We start from the raw sequence: 18,155 nt of genomic DNA, 5'->3' as shown, positions 1-18,155 counted from the left end.
ATAGATGTAATAATTTGTTTGTTACAGAGAATCCAAGTTCGATTCCTGAATGAAACACTTATTGATTATGTTATACTTTTCTCACAGACGAACTTCATATTATTAACGTTCATTTTCCATTTGTATCAATCTGTTAACACCAAAACAAAAATGTAATAATCTTTTAACATTTGAACTTATGGGGTTTGATAAGAATAGGAGATGATATTTTATTTTGTTAAGTGTGTGCCAAATACATTATATGATAAGATGAACTTTGATAATGAAAGATAAACATTGATTACGTGTTTGATACGCACATAATAATAAATAAGATGACAATATTTTATTTTAGTGGTGTTGTCTTTGGACATTGGAATGTGTTTTTCTCAAAGTTCTAAGTTCAATTCTTTCTGATACCAATTTCAGTTGGTTGATTTGTCTTCTTCAAAAAAATTGCTTAAACACAATTGATAATGACGTGATATTTATTTCAATAAATTATGGAAACAACGACATCAAAGAGAATGGAAGATATCTTAAGTAGGTTGGCACATAAAAACGTAATAAAATATATATCATATCTAAATAAAAAAAATTACCTGTATAATTGATACGAAAGATTAAGAAATGGATTGATAAGAATGTCAAGAGTTCAATCCTCACTCGTATAAAACTAATAATACTAACATTTATAATTTTAAAAAGAAATGTATACTTTTAAGGTTGATTGCATGGTTGAGATGAGAGTATATATAAAATTGAAATAATGGATTTAATTCTCACCTTCAACAAATAATAACAAATAAAAAGAAAACTATCATCATATACTTAACAAAATTGTGTATATTTTTTTCTTCTTTTTATTTTACCACCTAAAATAAAGGGTTAATTAAGTTTTTAGTCCCTACAAATATTCACAATTTTGTTTTTAGTCCCTACAAAATAAAATCACACTTTTTAGTCCCTGTGACATTTTCCTTAAGCATTTTAGGGACTAAAAATGCTGATGGAAAAATTTTATAGGGACTAAAAATGCTGATGGAAAATTTTATACGGACTAAAAATGTTGATGGAAAATTTTATAGGACTAAAAAGTGTGATTTTATTTTGTAGGGACTAAAAACAAAATTCTGAATATTTATAGGGATCATTTACTTAATTAACCCTAAAATAAAACAAGGAAGAGGGCTATTTGGTGATTCTCCAATGTCACCGACTAGTTGTTGTGGGTTACGTGGATGCACGATGATTTTTTTTTTTGAATGGCAAAATAGTATTATATATATATATATATATATATATATATATATATATATATATATATATAAGGGGGGTCAAGACCCAAAATGTACAACAAAAGAGCAACAAAAGACCCCAAGAGAGGTACACCAAAAAAAGAAATACACACAAAAACCAAGCTACATCCACCAAAATCAAAGAGGCAAGAAACACCCAAAATAAAAAGAAAACACATTCTCGACAAACTGTACAGGAGCGGCTGACACACCACTACACCCCAACTAAGGACCAGATCCCACAAGGTGTAATAATGTGGATGCACGATGGTGTAATGATTTTTAAGGTGGCTCTTATATGTGGGTGACCTCCACGTTAGATTAGCCTTTCGTGGACCCTACTAACCCATACACAAACTCAATTATCTATATCTATATACATACATTTATTAAAATTAATGCCATATGAATTTTCCATTTTGCCCCTAGGAGGGGCAGTTTGGTAATTTAAAAATTAGTTGTTTTGGTTGGTGCCACCACATCATTTTTATGCCATAATTCCCATTTTGCCCATCACCAAATTTTTTAATTTTTTTTAATTATTTTCTAATTTTTATATTTTTAATAAATTTTAACAATTTTCCAATTTTTATGCTTTTAACTATTTTTCAATTTTTTCTCACAAATTCAGTTGTTTCTACATTACTGTTGTGGGAGATTAAGGTATCGTTTGACCCGGCTTTTTTTCCAACTTCTCTACATTTTTAAGGAGAAGTTAGGCTAAACACAAAATCGATTAAGTACTTACTAAAAGAGATACTTTTTTGAATGCATAAAATTGAATGGAATGAGCCTTGGTCAAAAGTTGTTGAACCTCTTTTCAACTCACGCTGGGAACTACTTCACGACAATTTATTTCACAAGCACCTCTTTTCAACTCACGATGGGAACCTTTTCTTTTATTTTTTAATATTATATTTCAATAAGTTTTTTTCCTTCCATTTAACTTTATTTTATTTTATTTTATTGAACCGTTCCATTTAATTTTTTAAGGAGGTTCCATTTAATTATATTATCTTTTTTTCAAAGGAATTTTATTATCTTTTTATCACTTATATATTTAATTTTAATATCGTTTAATCATCACAACCTCACAAATATTTTTATTCACGCTGTCATTTAATGATACCAAATATTTTTATTTTCTTTCTTCAACCTCGCGAATATACACACACACATTAACGTTTAGAGTAATATTTTATGTCCGTCTGTCTGTAATTTTGTTACGGTAATGCTTATAATTTTTTTAGTGTTGCTTGGTTGAGTGCTACCTCACCGATTTTTTTTAACTATTTTTCAATTTTTAAAAACTTTTAACTATTTTATAATCTTTTTATTTTTAACTATTTTCCAATTTTTTCTCCCAAATTCTTTTGCTTCTACACTGCCGTTGTGGGAGATTAAGATACCGTTTGACCTGGGTTTTTTTTCAACTTCTCTACATTTTTAAAGAGAAGTTAGGCCAAATACAATATCAATTAAGTACTTACTAAAAAAGATACTTTTTTTAATGCATAAAATTGAATGGAATAAGCTTTGGCCAAAAGTTGTTGAATGCTACTTCAAAAAACTACTTCTCGACAATTTATTTCACAAGCATCTCTTTTCAATTCACGTCGGGAACCTTTTCTTTTATTTTTTAATATTATATTTCATTATTTTTTTTCATTTAATTTTTTTTGAACCGTTCCATTTAATTTTTTTTAAGGAGGTTCCATTTAATTTTATTACCTTTTTTCAAAGGAATTTTATTATCTTTTTATCACTTATATATTTAATTTCAATATCGTTTAATCATCACAACATCACAAATATTTTTATTCACGCTGTCATTTAATGATACCAAATATTTTTATTTTCTTTCTTTAACCTGGCATATAATTTTTTTTGGCGTTGCATAATGCGTATGATTATTTTTATAAAATTTTGATTTTAATTAAAAGTAAAATTGTAGATGTCATTTCTTCAAAAAAGCTATAGATGCCTAAAAAAAGTATACCTATATATATATATACTTTTTTTTCAGCTTTATATTGTAACAAACTATGCATATCTTTTTCTTATTAAAAAAACTAAACATATTTGTTTCCATTACACCAACAATGTAATATAAATTCTTATATTTTTGAAAAACACCAAAAATATGGTATTCTTATAACGAAATTTGTTATAGAGTATAATTGAAAAACACCAAAAATATGGTATTCTTATATCTTCAGAAAATATTTTAAACATTTTTTATTTATTATGTTAATTCATAATAAATTCAAAGTTTTGTCCTCATGAGTTTATCTTAGTTGATAGGAACAATGCATAAATATATGCCAGGTCCGGGGTTCGAACCCCGGACACTATAAAAAAAAAAAATTAAAGTTTGTACAATATTTTGCCAAAAAACATTTAACTTAAAAATAACTTTAAAACTAAAAAAATAAAGAAACCAAACAACTTTAGCTTCTTTCTTAAAGGCCTTTATTTTTTCACGATTCTTAAGGGTTTTGTTTTTTGTTTTTTTTTCTTTTCAATTGTTAGTGGATTATGTACCATAAATTGTTATGTTGCATGGCTGTAGAAAAATCTTCTTTTGTTATGTGGAGTATAGTAGAGGCCATGATGATTGAATTTTAGCTCATGGTAAGGTTTTCACACAATTGTTATTTTAGCTTTTGGTATTGTAGTTGAAAAAAAAAATAGATGCATGTGAGTTATTTTAGTTTTTGTAAGTAATCCTAAAACTGTAACAGTTTTCATATTTGGTTTATTCTTTCCTATATCATTGAGCCGTACGAAAGTTGATTGGTGTAAATTTGTTTTGGTCATATCATTGAGGTCCAGAAAATTGTGGATTTAAGATCAGGTTGATTTGATGATACAAAAATTGATCACATAGAAATATGTTAGCTTCTTTCAATATCAGAATGAACAAAGAGAATAAAATTAAATGATGTATTATTGTATTTCTATATAGAACTTTCAAAGTCAATGGATTATGACTACATTAAGGATCTCAAAAATGATTTGGACATTTGGAAAATAGGATTTGGAGTGCTGGAATCTTGGATTGTGACTGGTAGTAATGAGAATCAACATATGAAGCTCATTATTTGTGATGCAAAGGTTAGATGAGTTAGTTAAGATTTGTTGTAATTTCCTTTATTATTTATCAATGTTACTTATTAGTGTACATTTTGATTTATCTATATTTTTTGTTTTTTTCGGATTTAGGGTGATCGAGTTCATGTAATAACTCGATATAAAGAATTGGAGCATTGGAAGGCTTTGCTCGAGGAAAACAAGACTTATACTTTGTATAATTGTCATGTGTTTGATAATGACATCGCGTTTAATCCCTTTAAGGTTGTTTTTGGTTATGGTACAAAGGTGCAGAAGTATGACAAGTTAACTAACATTCTTACTCATGAATTTCGCTTTAAGTCATTTAAGGAAATTCAAGATGGAAAATTCAAAACTGACGTTTTATATGGTATAGTTATGTACTTTAATTTATTTCTGTGTTTTCTCCGATTATAATGTTCTTGTAGATGTAATTTTTATTTTTAAGAATTCATCGGCCTTCTTCATGAGATTGTCAAGACAACGCCAATTGGGACTGGAAAGAAACCGTGTACGAACATTGTGTTGAAAGATAAATAGTATATTATTTTCTAATTTGTCAACATCAGATGATAGGATTTTGTATAAGTTTGATAATGACCTGAAAGATGTCTTTCTTTATGCAGTGGGAATATAGTTGATGTAACACTATAACAAAAATACTTTGTAGCTTTATCATTTACCATATATTTACCTTGAGTTCTTTGCTTCCATTTTGTAGTCAATAACAACCCAAATATATGCAACAATTGGTCAGGTTCGAGGCTGCTCATCAACCTACAGCATCCGGTTGTTGAGAAGTTTAGGACTTAGTAAGTTTGCATTATGATTTCACAACACAATGTTAGAGTAACTTATTATTTCACAATATGATTTGATTGTTTTTTTACAATGTTTCTTTAATTGTTGTCGTGACCTTAACACTTCTCAAGCTCAGAGTCAAGGCTTCAGTCAGAACTTAAGTCAGAGTTCGACTTTTTCACAACGTACTTCGCACAACAATTTTTCCAATCTGTCTCAAGTTAGGCCAATTGCTGAATTTATAAGCTTAGTCAAGGTCTGCCTTTTTTATGCATAAACATGCTTTGAGTTTTTTTATGCACACATTAAAAATACATATTTGCATTATTCTTTATTTCATGTGCATAATTTGTGTTAGGATACATACTACATCACTATTTGGAAAACAACTAAATTCAATCCTAACCAGTTTGGATGGTATTATGAGAGTTGCACCAAATGTTCGAAGACATCAATGTCAAATGGTGCTAGCTATAGATGCACATGCAAGAGTGATGCTTAATTTCCATTTGTTTCAACAATGTTAATTGGTCAACGGGGTACATATAATGCACATGCATGCATTTATCTAGAATTTATAGGAAGATAATAAGAAGATAAATTAGAAGTCATGGTACATTTTCTTTAGCTTAAAATCAGTTATGCTACCTTCATTTTATTAATTATATGTAACTATATTCACATACATCTTATCCATGTTAGTACGCATTAGACTAATATTGCAGTTATTTCTCTGTTTAGCATTTCTTAAACGAGGTGTCAAAAACAATTATGAAAGGAAAGCGCAAAACAATCACTCCCATTGATGACCAGACAAAGAGAAAGCATAAGTGTCGCCTCATTATCGCCGAAAGATCAAGCTATGAAAAATACTTGGGTGGGCAATGGTTCAATTTCTGCATAGAACGTGTGATGGAAGAAAGTGGTAAGATCATCGTCACCGAAGAACTTGCACGTTCGAGGTGTTCCAAAGTAGATCTTTGCTGCTGAACTATTTGAACTTCTACTATTTTGGCGTATCGCTTTGGACTATAATCGTAAACTATTTTAACTTTGGGATGTCATTTGTTCTTTTTGTTTTGTCTGATGTAAATATTGACAAAAATCCCTTTTTGGTTAGTCAATGACACTTGCAGTCTCTTTATAATGCTTTGGTAAATGTTTTAGAAATGTACATATAGCTGAAATTTGTGCAATATGCTTGCTTGATTTTCACATTTATGAACGGCAGCAATTTCTAAGAAAGATGCAGCTATTTCTCTTAATTTGCTCGTTTCTCTTTCATAACAAAGTTTTTTAAAAATACAGTATTCAACTCGTGCGAAATAAACAATTTGATGTAGCCTTTTATTATTGTCACCTTAAAATAATTATACTACATTGCAATTTGTTTCTTTCCTAGCACTTCCCCAATGAGATATCAAGGACAATTCTCAAAGGAAAGCGGAAAACGATAACACTAATTGACAGCCAAGCTCAAAAAAAGGTACAAGTGACGCTTGATAACCGCTTAAAGAGCAAGCTACGAAAAGTGTTTAGGAAGCCAATGGTTCAACTTTTGCCAGGAAAGAAAATTAGAGGTAGGCGGTAAATTAATCTTTAATATAGAGAGGCCACCTAAAAATATGCACGTTCAAGTCGTTCACAAATAGATCTTCAAAGTTCATGGTCCACACTTGTGACAAATCGCCTTAGCTCTAATGCTAGACTAGATTATCTTGACGTAGTGATGCTACTTCTTTGCTTGACTTTGTCTTATGTAAATATAGGTAGTAATCCCTTTTGAAAAAATCTATAACAGTGGCACTCCCGCTTATAATTTAGGCTAATATGTAACCGTAATTTACACATTATTGGTTCCTTCGTTGGTTCCAATTATTTTCATCTTCAATATTATGTTCAATTCCTCGCATAACAAACTAAATATGCATTCTTCTAATGATTTGATAAATATTTTACGATGAATGACAATGTTCCGTAATTTCGACATCTATCTTTCCGAACAATTTTTTTATCAAATGTGTTATTGAACCCGTGCGAAGCACGGGTTTGTAACTAGTTAAATTATAAAAACAAAACAAGTTTGAAGACAATTGAGAAAATATAGATTTTTATTTGACTAGTGCTCTTGTTTGTTTTTTTGCACTTCATGTTTGACCATTTTATTGCGTGTTGTCCTTCGGATTTTACGCCCAATCTCAGAATTTACTACAAGTTCGGAAGGATATCCTATGCTTTGGCTTTACAGGGAAAAATTGATGTTTTTTTAATAGAAAAAAATATTACTGTTACAAAGTGAGAGAAAAAAAACTAGTTGAATTGTTCCCTTTGTTTTCTTCCTCATACAACGACGAGAGAGATGTTTTCACCATATTAGATCGGTTTTGAAAGAAGAAAAGTTCAATCTTCCAAAAAATTTAAAGTTTTTATTTGATTGCTAAATTAGTTGAAGGGAAATGTTAACCGGTGGCCCCGGGACACTGGTTAAGGAATCAAATATGGTAGTATTTGCATTGAAAGTAGTGTTGTCATTGCATTAAAAGCTTAAAAAGTGTTATTTTTTGAGTTAAAATTTCCTCTTTTGACTTCCTTAACCAGTGCCCCGGGACACCGGTTAACAAGACCCTTAGTTTAATTTTAAAATCAAATTAAAAGAAAAGGCTAATATGATCTGGCATGTGAATGCTGTGATACAAACACATAATTACAGCATAAATTGGCGCAAGTTATAATCTATACAATATCTATCTATACTATATACTCTCTCCCTCCCTCCCATAATAACAAAATCATTGTCCCGTGAGCATAGCTCAGTTGGCAGGGACATGCATTGTTATATGTAGGGGCCGGGGTTCGAACCTCGGACACCCCACTTATTCACCTTGGAAAAAGTGAATTCTATTCATTAGGCTACCTGACCAAAAAAAAAAAAACTAAATCATTTGAAATAAAATATTGTATCAAAATAATTGACCCATTTTACTTTCCAATGTAATATTAATTTTTTTTCTTCCAATTATACGTTATAATTAATGCTACTTTTATCATTCTCAATCAACTTTCTTCACTTTGCATTTATGATAACGGTGAATACAACAATGCTTGACAAGAACACTCAAAACCATTTTTCTTTCTCTTTCATTTATACATTTTTCTTAATAAGTGTGAAATGAACAAAAAGCTCAGTTATTTTGTGACGGAGGGAGTATAAAGAAAACAATCTCTTTCAGCTCTTTTGGATTGACCTTTTCTTTCCAAAAATGCCTTTAATTTTCAATACAAATAACATATGTAACACATAGATAAAAATAAGTTTAAATATTAAAATAAAAGTGTAACAAACACAAATGTCCAATTTTTTCATTTATAATTTAAAAAGTGAAACAAACTATGAGTATATTTATACTTTTTTTTTAGGAAGAGTATATTTATACTTAGTTTTTCATTATCCTAATTATACATTTAAACAATTTTTTCTATAATAAAAATTGTTGTTGGTGTCATTAAAAAAAATACTTTAGATTTATTTTTGTTATATTGTTGGTGTCATTCAAATAGATAATAATATATAATCATGGTTAGTTTGATTTGTTATAATTTGAAAGCAAAAAACATTTATATTTTTACTTTTAATCAAAATCAAAATTTCATAAAAAAACAACATTCATAATTTTTAAACGTTAGCGCAATAAAAAGAGTGAACATTGAGAGACATGTTCTTGATTACTTTGAGATGCTTTTCTGTAAGGAATATATGGTCAAAACAGTTAAAAAAATATTTCCACTCACCAAAGAGATTAGTAGGATGAGTAGAGTATTATGCCGTTCTTTTTAAAATATTTTATGACACTGTCTACAATTGTGCAAGCAAGACTACAAAACAAAAATGTCTACTAGATAAAACAACCCAACTACAACTATATCGGAGTCTTACTGCACAGTAAGATCCGTTCTAGAAATACAAATTAAGATATGATGTTAAGACCACTCTAGTATGGTACTAAGATCATTCTAATATGGTACCGAGATCACTCTAATATGGTTTAAGACCACTCCTAAACATTAAGGACAATGATGCCATGAACACTCTAAATTGGTAAAATGACCACTCAAATATGGTACTAGAACCACTCATAAATGGAATGTACAAAAAATTTCAAAGAGACAAAATTTTCCTCAAGGGACAAAACTTCTTTGTAAAGGCAAAATATCCTAGAAGGAATAACTTATGTGTTTTTCCTATGGTTCTTGACTAATAGTACATTTTTCTATAACAAACTTTGAGAAAATTGTGAAATTGGAAGAAATCATGGATAATCTAGTTAAGAATCATACGAAAAACACTTAAAAAATGCACTTAAGTTTTGTCCTTTTCAAAATTACACTCACTAGCATACTCTATTATCTGATGTGAGACTTTAGAGTTTTTATTTTTCAATTCACGCACTACATGTTTCAACAATCTCCAACTTGAATTTAAAAGAAAACAAAAATCAAAATAGCACAAGATGCTTCTATAAGAATTGTGCAAAAATAAAGGTGTCCTCTGACTTGAATTTTTGCAAAATGAGTAAGATTCATATTTGAATAGAGTAGCTCTTAGTTTGGAGCTCTGTCTATGACATCAAATCACACACATCATTTTCTTAGGTGTATTCTCAAAAAAGTTATTGTATTAAAGGTCTTGCACGTTAATCCCGGTTTAGTGAACGCTCTAAGAATTTTTCTTAGAATTCCACAAGAAGCGGCTCTCACTTCCACATTCACAAAGATTAATAAGTACTCATATAGCTAGGTACTCCACTACATATTGAATATAAATTTCATTAAGAGTTTCCATTATCTCATCCTCTTATCGCTCCATGAATCATGATGTTTTTTTTTATCTACTATAGCAAGTTCACCTCATATCAATTCACAACTTGTTATTATCCATTGAACTTATTTCTTAGAATCTCGAAGAATTAAGGTCTGGTTACCATCACAAGTTATTTAATTAGCCAAGACAACAGTCCCATCTTAATTGATGTGTTATGGACTTTCTCTTTGACTAGTCCTTTTGTTAAAGGATAAGCCAATTTTTCATCATTACGTACATGTTCCACTCTTAAAACTTCAACAGAGTGTTGTGCTTGCGACATATTTTCCATCTCTCCCCGTTGTAGTAACAACTCTTAACTGTTGTAATAGTTGCATTACTATTACAATGAATCAATACAAAGATGTTGCTAGTCCTTTTGGAGTTATTTTTTTTTTCAATCCTTTTTTTTTTCATTTCATTTTTTTTATGATACAAAAATGATCTTTTTAGTTCTTGTTCTCTAGTACCCCCTACCCCAAACTTAAAGTGTTGCTAGTTCCAAGAGTAACCACAAACTTGAACTTTTAACAAGATTAAACACACATCCACAATGCCTAACTGCAAAATAAATTGGGTACCCTAAGGTCTCTAGGCTTGTAACATGGTTTGTCACCGAAACAAGGGGTCTAACCTATAGGCTCAACTTAGATTGAAAGTGGATAATTCAATATAATAACAGGTTGTTTTCAAATGCTCAAGGTACAAGCACTTTGCCTTAGTGTGTATAAGATATAACCAATTGACACAAAAAAATCGCAAGTCCTAGAAATAACATCTGCACGGAACACTCATTTGTAAAAATTGAAAAACAAAATTTAGTCTTAACCTTACAGGTTGAGGTTTCTGGAAGTTCTGGCTACGTAAGCATTCGTTCTTGCCATACACTTCCCTTTGAATATCCATGCAAACAACCATCTCCATTGAACTTTTGACAAACCATTGGTGAGATTTTTGTTACTAAACTGGTAAAATTCAAGAAAAAGCAAGTTCATTAATAATAGACAAAATCATATGCAATACAAAAGACAGTGGACATACAACTGAAATTCAAAACAGAGAAACTACCAGAGACAACTTATTGAAAAAGATAATTGTGGACATCATTTTTTTTTCAATTTTTTTCTTCGTCCATCTTTTCATTCTTTTTTTTTTAGTGAAAATAAACTCCTGCAAAATAACAAATATTAAAAAAAATGATGGGTTGCCTCCCATCAAGCGATTTCTTTTACGTCATTAAGCTTGACGCTGTTAGGGTGGCAAATATGAAAGAAAGAATATATCATCTTTCTTCTTCCTCTTGTTTGGTAGGAATTCCATGAACTTCATACAATGCAGCATATGCTCCTACGATCCAACTGCTAGACTTTTGGCATTTGAGCTCTCCCACCATAAAGAAGAATAAATATGCCTTTGCAAAGGAATGGTTTCTTTCAACCCCATTGGTTGAGACTTCAGGTAGAGACCAACACTCATCACTTGTGGATTTTCTTCCACCATAACAATATGACACCCAGTCTCTATCTTAACCAGCTGCTTCTCACATTCATTCGCTTTCCCAACAAGATCACCACACTGAACCTCAAATTTATCAAATGAAACTCGATTTGATCTTAAGAATTCATCTAAAATATTTTGAAGTTCAGTGTTGTAATCAATGTTGGTTATGTCTTTCTGACCTTCCCAATTTCTTCTCTGATGATTCGCCCCATAAGTTTTTTCTAATATATAGACAAAAATCCTAAACAATAACGAAATTTCCAAGCTGAAATGATTCAATAGTCCCTGACAACGGTGCCAAAAACTTGATACAATTTTAGCAAGTGTACTAAACTATATCGAAGTAATAAAATTTATAAGATTCGCATCCACATGGACTGTTTCAACTTCTGCTCGGTAATGTCATTATTATTAAGGATGTTTCTAAAATGTTGGGGGGGGGGGGTACTGAGGCAATTGGTTTGGTTTGCAAGTTTAAATAAATAACAGATTAATTAAAAAATTGGTAATGAATTTATAGGAAATATGATCAGGTCTTTCAAATCATTTGTTCATCACTAATTGGTAATCTGAACCTAAACCGTTTAATTGCTCCTTTAGTTTATGATAATTAACAAAATAGCTCAGGTCAATCCCTTGACTCAGAAGTCAATGTTCCTGAACCTTTTACTTCCCTCGCAAGCAGCGCTGAGAGGAAAAGTAAACTTGTATCCTAAGCCAAAGGGCGTGGACCTTAACGCAAGATGTTCTCGAGCAAAATGGAGGTCGTCTACACGCGTACTCCTTCAATGGCTAACACTTCCAACATGATTTCAAGAACCTTGGCCCATTCGGATTCATGGTTCACCACCTTCGCCAAAATATCCCTGATAGATTCCAGGTCAGGTTGAGGTTGGAGAAGTAAATAAGCCGACAATACCATGCAAACCGATGCATGTCCACTATAGGCAAATCTTTGCATGAACCTGACCTGGGCAACAACAGGTGAACCATCAACAAAAAACCTCAGATAACTTGTTGGGAGTAATCTGAATGTGGCTTTCTTGTCGACAAGATAGCGGTGTCGACGAGATGTTTCTTTGAAGCTGAAGAGGTCTTTGATCCCCAAAACAGCTAACTTCTTGATAATAACTAAGAGGAGCTCGTTCAGAAGCCTATCCATTTTTGTTGCAAAAATTGTTTTTTCGTTATGAGGGAAAAAGGAAAATAAAGATGCAGATACTGAAGTTTGAAAAGCTGATGCTTTACAACAAAAGAGTGGTTTTTGTAGATAAGAGAAGTAAATGAAACAGCTAAACTCCTCATATCCTTGTTCAGAAACTGTCGCGTGTCTTGAATGGGAAGGTAGTTTCTTTGACTTAGTGGAGAATCAAGGAGTTTCAAGAAAACCAATCAATAAGAAGGAAGTGTTACAATGATGAAGAAAGTTGGAAAATGTGCAGCAATAAAGATGAAAGGATAATAAAAGACACGTGGTGTCTCGGGGTAAATCGAAAGGTTCCATTAACTTTTCAAGTTCAAAAGTGGTGGCCCACAAAATCTCGAAATCGTAGGGAGAAAGAAAACCTGAAATGACTACTCTCGAAAGTCATGATTAGCGTGACAACATGCTGAGGAATAACTTAAAGTTTTCTCAAAAATGCATTCTCTCCTTTGAATATATTCAGTCGAAAATGACATTTTTGTGGTGTAATTTATTAACTGGTATTTTCACCAGCCTTATGTAATATCGTCAACATTAGTTGACTTTTACTCGTGCAGGAATCGAAGCTTTTCCTTTAGTTAAAGGAGTTTCGACGAGATGTTGGACTTAGCATAAAAAGTCTCGAAGCCTTGAAGTTCGACAAGATACGAGTCAAGAAGCAAAACTGTCGAAGTCAAGCCATTGCCTTTGAAGCGGGAAGATTCGAATTTCGAAAGAGAAGCGGTTTCCTCAAAGGAGAACGTGCGAAACAAGCGGTTGTCGACATGGAAGGAGTGCTGGTCGTGGGATTAGTTTCTTTCCAAGTTATTTCCTATGTATAAATAGTAGTTTTCCAAAGGGAAAACAGTTCGTAAATCACCTATACATAATTCTAAAACACTCGAAGTACCGGCGCGAGAGATAAGAGTCAGAAAGAATGTATGTAAATGATTTGTCGAACCACCTTTATTTTTAATGCATTGTATTCTACCTTTCCTTTTAAGTTTCTGCAATTTAAACTTAATGCATTTACTTAGTCTTTTTGTTGGCTTGTTGTCTTTTTATTTGTTTATATATATGTACTGTAACTTTGTTGAGTCTATTTTTTGCACACCTTTAGCTTGTATGGTTCTCACCATTTTTTTATGATATTCTTTTGGGTCATTCAACAAAAAAAAACTTCCTATTAAAGTTAGTCAAAAATAAATTCCTATTAGGATGTTTAATAATTTTGTGCCTGTTTTAAAACTTTTTTACAATATTGATTTGAGAAATTTCTTTACAAAATATTACTTTTAGAATAAATTAGAAATCAAGAAAAAGTTGAAGGAGAAAAGAACAAAATATTTTCCAAAAAGAAAAGAGAATTAAATATATGTTATATCAATTATTTTGATACTCTGTCAACGTGAGCTTTGCTCAACTGGTAAGGACAATGCATAATATATGCAAGGTCTGAGGTTCGACACCACAAAAAAAAAAAAATTTGATACTCTATTTTATTTTGGGTGTAAACTAGGTATCTCCGTGCGTGCAATTGCAGAAACTAATTTCTCAAGTCTCGTGAGACTAAATGGGTGGTAAACTCTCCCCAGGAGTTTTAGCGTTGCTTCATATCCAATGCTAGATTCAAACCTATAAAATTGGTTAAGTTAGAACAGACCCGTACCATCTTATATAAGCGCTCATGCGTTTTAAATACTCTATTTAGGCACATAAAGACATTTGAGAAAAGTTGAAAGAAAAAATATATCATATTTTTAGGAGAAAATAATATTCGTTTTTTTTTTTAGGGAAAATAATATTACTTTTTAAAATAGTCAATTGATATGACTTTTCCGTGGTCAAATAATATTAGTTTGACTGAAATAAATGCTAAGAAGTGTCCCTTAGTTTTTATGTGTATTATCAGCGTTCAACATTTCTACTCTCCAATTCTCCAAAGGCACAACACCACATTTGTAACAAAAATCCCATCATGAATCACCTATCACCATCACGGCGTCCTACCATCATGCCACCAAAATTCATACCTAACGAGCAAATCCCCGATGTGCTTTCCTTGCTTCCTGTCAAATCTCTCCTTCGATTTAGGTGCTTGAGTAAGTCACTTGGCTCTCTCATCTCTGATCCCACCTTCATCAAATTGCACCTTACTCGATCTTCAAGAAATGCAGACTTCACACTTGTATCCACCTCTGATCGCAATGTTGCATTCTTCACTGTTTTTCGTTTGCTCCATAACCCTCCAATCATTATCAATCTACCAGAAGATCCTAACCATCAACTTACGGACAAGGGATGTCTCTTTGTTGTTGGCTCCTGCAATGGATTACTTTGTTTGTTCAGTCAGTTTTTCACCTCTGATTTTTATAGTGTGACGTTGCTTCGTTTTTGGAACCCAGCCACGAGGAAAATGTCTCCAAAATTAGGGTATTGTATTCATAAAGACCTATGGTTCCATCCTAACTTGACATTTGCTTATGTCAATTCAACCGACACTTACAAGGTGGTGTATTTAGTTCCAGGTAAAACAAATGTATATGTCTTCAGTTTGGGCGATAATATTTGGAGAACAATTCAAGATTCTCCTGTGGATCATGATTACTGGATCAATGTTGTGAATATGCATGACTGTATTAGTTGGTTAGCAATTCGCAATTATTCTGCTCGTTATGATTTCAAGAATATTACTCATGACCAATTTGTGATTGTTTCTCTTTATTTGGGCACCGAGACACATTCTCAACCTTCGCCTCCTATAGGATTTAGAGAAGTGCCGATTTTTGTACCATATATAAGTTTGTTAAAGGACAGTCTTTGTTTTTCACATGATTACAAACAAACTCATTTGGTAGTATGGCAAATGAAGGAATTTGGAGTTGAAAATTCTTGGATTCAGCTTTTCAACATTAGCTATCACAATCTTCAAATATATGATCACTTTAATGATTTGGACTTTCGTTTGTTACCGTTATGCCTTTCGGAGAAGAGTGATACGCTTTTGTTGATAAGTACTCTTGAAAGTGAGGCAATTCTTTATAATTGGAGATATAATAGAGTAGAGAGAATTCACAAACCTTGGTTCAATGGCATGGATTATGTTGAAAGTTTGGTTTCTCTTGAAAGTAAGTTTCTCTACAACAATTTATTTATTTAAATTTGATTTAATTGTTTTATAATTAACTCGTGATGAATTTTTGCTCAAAAAAAAAAAAAACTCATGATGAATTTGATTTGATTTTATTGTTGAATGATTATAAATTGGCTGTTGTAAGCAGGTTGACAATCCAGAGTCTATTGAATCTGTTTTGCAGAATATTATTTATAAGTAATTAAAAGCTGATTTTTTTTTTCCGGTTATGCTTCCAAAAAGAAATTCATTATATCTAGAATACTCTTTATTATGTTGGTCTTTCACAACATTTTAATGAACAAGTGATACATGTCAATATATGAGAAATTCAAACTTGTATTACTTTCCTTTTCATCTAGATTTTGTTGTAGATAGTATGCACAAGTGATCCTATCAATAATTGAAGTATAATGATATTTCTGCAAATTAATATATATTGGATATTATTGTTTTGATTGTGTTTAGACCTAGTACATCCACGTTGATTAGGGAAACAAGATAATGATATTGCTATAGATTCCAATCTTTAATAACATAGCCCTTATGTTACTTGTTGTGTAGGGTTGTATTCATGGGAGCACAATTGAAGCTTGCAGCAATTCAATGTTGATCAGTCCATCAGCTAGAATAGATTCATGAATAGTTTTTAACTTTGGTGTGAGCTTCTAGTGGCTGCAGTTTGCTTTTGGTTCAAGCTGGTGGTGGAGTTTGTGTTGAGTCTTTCTATCTTTCAGTTTTTCCCTGTTGATGATTTTCTGTTGGGCTTTTCTGTTGGTTTTCTGCTGGGATTTGTTTCTTTGTAGTTTGCTTTTGGTTTCTGTTTTTGACAGTTTTGCTGTTTTATATAGTTGTTGTATCTTTCAGCACTTTCTCGGGTATGCTTGGTACTTCGAGTAAACCGTTCTAATAATACATTTTCCCTTTCATAAAAAACAAATGTGTCGTTCTAAATCTAATAAGTTTCGGTGTTGTTAATTGCCTTGATTGCACGTTGCAAAACCACCATGTAAAATGTCTATTTTATTGGAAAACCGTTTCCAAACCTGAATAAGTGTTTTTTATATTGCAACAAACTAAATATCATAATCATATCTAGTGAACAAGCCAAAAAAAGGGTAAATAAAGGAAATTAAGAAAAACAAACAGTACACCAAATAATTTCAACTATAGCAAACCATTATCATACTATAATTTTGTTTTGAAATCCAGGGAGGAAAGCAAGCCTTTATGCATAAACGAAAATAAAGCCTCAGGAAAGTTTTGCATGGCAGGAAATATTTAATCAAAAGTTCACTTAATTGTTTGAATCATAACAAATACAAGCTTTAATGCTTTCAACTTCAAAAATACTATATTTTGAAGACTAACATTTCCTATATAGCCTCGTTAAGCCAGCCAAAGTGTGGTTTAGCCACATTTGCTTTCACTTGTGATATATTTTTGATATATCATGTAAAAATGATAGTTATTAAAATAGGGGTGTATAAAACCGAACCAACCCAATAGAAAAACTGCAAATCGAACTAAACCAAACCGAAATTGCAAAAAATCGCATTTGGTTCGGATGTAATCGGATCATTATCTTACTAAACTGCTTGGTTTGGTTTGGTTTGGTTTGCGGTTTTCATTTTACCAATCAAACCAAACCAAACCAGACCGCAACATAAGAAAAATGTTAATTAAACATATGTCACCTAGACCAATAATCGTATAAACTCAATGAAATTTTTTATAAAATGACATATTTTTTCTTTTGCTAAGTTCTTTCTTTGCTTTTTATTTCAAAAACGTATTTATGTGCTACTTGAACTATTAGATAATGATAAAATCTTAGTCTTTTACATTTCTTACAAAATATGATTACTTTTTGTCGACGTTTTTAACTTGGTCTTGTTCCATAACCAAAAACAACACCAAAACCATAATCATATCCACATTCTAGAGCAAGGATTACCTGTTCATATGCCTTTTCTCCGTGATGTCGAGCTGGTGGTAATGACCGAGACAACATGAACGACAATGAGTTTGTTCAAAAAAAACATGAACGACAATGATTGGACGCTAGGCCAATCATTCACACAAACAATTTCCCAGACACATGGTGGGCACACTGCTATTGTCAAAATGGCGTCCACTGCTCTCGGATTTTTGTTGGATGGCTTTAGATGTGGCAGACATTGAGCAATCCGGCGTCACTTAGATATTTGCTGTCCTTTGTTGAAAACTATTATCCCATGGTTTCGGTGGTAGTGGTGACATGCGAGCATCTGAACGACACCACATCCT

The 18,155-nt window shown here is 31.7% G+C and overlaps 2 protein-coding genes across 2 annotated transcripts in view; both read left to right on the top strand.

The window, feature by feature from the left end:
* The window catches only part of LOC146907126 (G-type lectin S-receptor-like serine/threonine-protein kinase At1g11300), a 77,860-nt gene that overhangs the window by 24,642 nt on the left and 35,063 nt on the right, over positions 1–18,155 (top strand). The window lies entirely within an intron of this gene.
* Positions 14,639–16,585, top strand: LOC146907130 (F-box/kelch-repeat protein At3g06240-like). Its single transcript, XM_085726337.1, has 2 exons — positions 14,639–15,861; positions 16,431–16,585. Exons 1-2 carry the CDS (start codon positions 14,712–14,714, stop codon positions 16,454–16,456), a joined length of 1,176 nt encoding a protein of 391 aa, XP_085582463.1. The 5' UTR covers positions 14,639–14,711; the 3' UTR covers positions 16,457–16,585.

The sequence above is a fragment of the Medicago sativa genome, chromosome 7, assembly GCF_051527215.1.
Source record: "Medicago sativa cultivar Bolivia chromosome 7, Bolivia_mono, whole genome shotgun sequence".
In the NCBI taxonomy this organism is placed as follows: Eukaryota; Viridiplantae; Streptophyta; class Magnoliopsida; order Fabales; family Fabaceae; genus Medicago; species Medicago sativa.
Note: the sequence above shows the minus strand (reverse complement) of the source record. Positions and strands in the feature narration are given on the sequence as shown.

What these genes read in the sequence shown, in the direction of transcription:
- LOC146907130 (XM_085726337.1), top strand. Translation starts at nt 14,712, where the DNA reads ATGAATCACCTATCACCATCACGGCGTCCTACCATCATGCCACCAAAA. An exon ending in AAGTTTGGTTTCTCTTGAAA is followed by an intron (nt 15,862 to 16,430) that starts GTAAGTTTCTCT and finishes CTTGTTGTGTAG; the next exon opens with GGTTGTATTCATGGGAGCAC.